This window comes from Bison bison, unplaced genomic scaffold, assembly GCF_000754665.1.
Source record: "Bison bison bison isolate TAMUID 2011002044 unplaced genomic scaffold, Bison_UMD1.0 scf7180017864299, whole genome shotgun sequence".
In the NCBI taxonomy this organism is placed as follows: domain Eukaryota; kingdom Metazoa; phylum Chordata; class Mammalia; order Artiodactyla; family Bovidae; genus Bison; species Bison bison.
The window spans coordinates 3,375,534-3,379,160 of NW_011494871.1; the positions used below are offsets into that span (position 1 = coordinate 3,375,534).

Below are 3,627 nucleotides of genomic sequence, written 5' to 3' on the forward strand. Positions count from 1 at the left end.
CCTTGTGACCCAGCAATCCCACTGCTGGGCATACACACTGAGGAAACCAGAATTGAAAGAGACACGTGTACCCCAGTGTTCATCGCAGCACTGTTTATAATAGCCAGGACATGGAAGCAACCTAGATGTCCATCAGCAGATGAATGGATAAGAAAGCTATGGTACATATACACAATGGAGTATTACTCAGCCATTAAAAAGAATGCATTTGAATCAGTTCTAATGAGGTGGATGAAACTGGAGCCTATTATACAGAGTGAAGTAAGCCAGAAAGAAAAACACCAATACAGTATACTAACGCATATATATGTAATTTAGAAAGATGGTAACAATAACCCTGTATATGAGACAGCAAAAGAGACACTGATGTATAGGACAGTCTTTTGGACTCTGTGGGAGAGGGAGAGAGTAGGATGATTTGGGAGAATGGCATTGAAACATGTATAATATCATATATGAAACAAGTCACCAGTCCAGGTTCGATGCACGATACTGGATGCTAGGGGCTGGTGCACTGGGACGACCCAGAGGGAGGGTATGGGAAGGGAGGAGGGAGGAGGGTTCAGAATGGGGAACACATGTATACCTGTGGCAGATTCATTTTGATATATGGCAAAACCAATACAATATTGTAAAGTTAAAAAATAAAATAAAAAATTTTAAAAAAAGTATCTACTTGATGAATTTGAATATTTTCTTAGAGTGAAATAGGGTAAAAGCTAAATCTAATATCTTACCTATTGTGTTTTTTGAGTTAACTAATTTGTCTGCCATATGTCGTTTCTGTTACAGGGGGAAAAAAAAAGCCATGATATCAAAAGTTTGAAATGAATCATTCAAATCACAATACAAGACACAGTGGGTTTAAAAAGAATACAGGTAGTAAACCTAACTATAAAGCAGGTTTTTGGCTGTCACTGATTTCACTTTCTTTTCTCCTTTACATGACTTCCTAAACTGAGGTGTGCACTAAGGGAGGCTGACCACCAACGTGGTCAAGTGTGGGACCTCTAGAACCAGCTTGCCCTGGCTGACATCCCAACTCTGCCCCTGACTGAGACAGCCTCATCAGGTCACTGACTTGTCTGTGCCTCAGTTTAAATGAATTCACACACACACACACACACACACACACACAGATATATTGATACACAGCGCAGTGCCTGCTGCAAGTAAAGTGCTTCCTTGAAATGTTAACATTTCATGTGATGTTTGTAATGACTATTTGGCAAAACACATAATTGGCTATGCTGAATATTGCCCCAATTTAACCAAAAGCTTTTAAGTTTGAAAAATTCTTTCATACTGTAAACCAGTTGAAAGGCCTAACAGATTTAACTGATGACATAACAAGCCGGTAGGACTGAGGCAGAAACATACAAATGACCACCACTGGTTATTTTAGAAACGAGCATTAGGACTGTAGGTGAGGAGGAGACAACGCTAGAGCAACCCCAGCAGCAGCAAAAGAAAACACTGTTAGCTATCTGTCTTCTTTTATTTTCCTACTGAAATCTGCAGGCGCCTGTAAAATCACTCCTCCGCCAAGGTTATAGGAGTAACAAAGTAAGAGCACAATTTGTGTGCACATCCTTCTCTGCCATCTAGGATTCTCTCCTCTGGCTGGATTGTGTCCCCACAGATACTATCACAGTTCTCAGAATTGATATGAAGTCCTGCTGGTCTCTCAAATACACACACGATTAAAATCGTGAAACCTCAAAACTTTAATTCACTCATATCAAATATGAATTTAAATAACTATACAGTTCCAACCAGTAGCCTGAAATTAAAAAAAAAAAGAGCAAGAAATACACCTCTTACATTCAAGGCAGTGTTTTTGAGAGCATTTACTAACAGTAAACTTACATAATCTTCTACAATCTCTTTAATGCCTGAAATTACAAGAATAACTAGCAGAGGCACCAGAGTTGTGTATTTTCCCGTCGGAGATACGTCTGGAATTTGCTGCAAAATAGAGTTACACTATTAATTTCATAAGTCCTTATTATATTTTGCATATACTGAAAGTTACACTGCTAATAGCATGATCCAGGATGTGACAACAACAGACACATTAAATATAAAGGAAAAGGATTCAGGATACCAAAATCACCCCAGAGTGTGACACTACACACTCAAAGTCAAAAAGTCAAAGTGTTAGTCACTCAGCTGTGTCCAGCTCTGTGAGACCCCATAGACTATACAGCCTGCCAGGCTCCTTTGTCCCTGGAATTCTCCAGGCAAGAATACTGGAGTGGGTTGCCATTCCCTTCTCCAGGGGATCTTCCTGACACAGGGTTTGAAAACTGGTCTCCCACGTTTGCGGGCAGATTCTTTACTATCTGAGCCACAAGGGAAGCCCAGACACTAAATGTTATACACTACGGAAAAGTCCCCAGAGCAACTGCTTAATAACATTTCAGTCATTGTGTTACCTTTCTAATAGACATTTTATTATGCTTTGGTTGAAACAGCTCAAAACATCAATGTTTAAAATAACATCTTTGGAGGAAATTCCTTGGCAGTCCAGAGGTTAGGACTCCACATTTTCATTGCCAAAGGCTTGGGTTCAATCCCTGGTCAGGGAACTAAGATTCCACAAGCCCCACGGCCAAAAAATAAATTTTAAAATAATAAAACAGCATCTTTTCAAAATAGCTAAATCCAAATGGTCAGCTATCTTAATCTTACTTCTTTTTGAGAAAGAGGAGAAATTTTTTGGAGGCCCAGAAGAATAATGTTTCCTGGGTACAAGTTACCTGTGGACAGTGCTCTAGGGCTACCCCCTACTGTCTAAACTGTGAAAAATAAAGCATTTGAAACTGAGGTTGTAGTTGCTTTCTGATGGATGCAAGGGTAGGTGAGGTCTGGGGTCTGACCCTTTAGTTTTCCAGATTTAGACAAGTTCTCGTTCAGTCACTCAGTCGGGTCTGACTCTTTGCAACTCCATGGACTGCAGCACACTAGGATCCACTATCTCTGGGCATTTGCTCAAATTCATGTCCATTGAGTCGGGTGTTGCTATCCAACCATCTCATCCTCTGCCATCCACTTCGCCTTTTACCTTCAATCCTGCCTAGCTTCAGGGTCTTTTCCAGGGAATCAACTCTTTGCATCACATGGCCAGAGTATTGGCACATCAGCTTCAGCATTAATCCTGCCAGTGAAGGCTCAGGGTTGATTTCCTTTAGGATTGACTGGTTGATCTCCTTGCAGTCCAAGGGACTCTAAAGAGTCTTCTCCAGCATCACGGTTCAAAAGCATCAGTTCTTCAGCCCTGGGCCTTCTTTATGGTCCAATTCTCACATAATTGCTGGAAATACCATCAGAGACCAGATCAGTCGTTCAGTCGTGTCCGACTCTTTGCGACCCCATGAATCGCAACACACCAGGCCTCCCTGTCCATCACCAACTCCCGGAGTTCATTGAGACTCACATCCATCGAGTCAGTGATGCCATCCAGCCATCTCATCCTCTGTCATCCCCTTCTCCTCTGCCCCAGTCCCTCCCAGCATCAGAGTCTTTTCCAATGAGTCAACTCTTCACATGAGGTGGCCAAAGTACTGGAGTTTCAGCTTTAGCATCATTCCCTCCAAAGAAATCCCAGGGCTGATCTCCTTCAGA

General features: G+C 41.6%; 1 protein-coding gene across 1 annotated transcript in view; it reads right to left on the minus strand.

The window, feature by feature from the left end:
• Positions 1-3,627, minus strand: part of LOC104996864 (phospholipid-transporting ATPase IB-like) — a 119,447-nt gene that overhangs the window by 86,700 nt on the left and 29,120 nt on the right. Inside the window, exons 5-6 of the mRNA XM_010851252.1 lie at positions 1,870-1,968; positions 738-783 (exon numbers count right to left, since the gene is read on the minus strand). Coding sequence (XP_010849554.1) covers positions 738-783; positions 1,870-1,968 — 145 coding nt within the window. The remainder of the gene's footprint in view (positions 1-737; positions 784-1,869; positions 1,969-3,627) is intronic.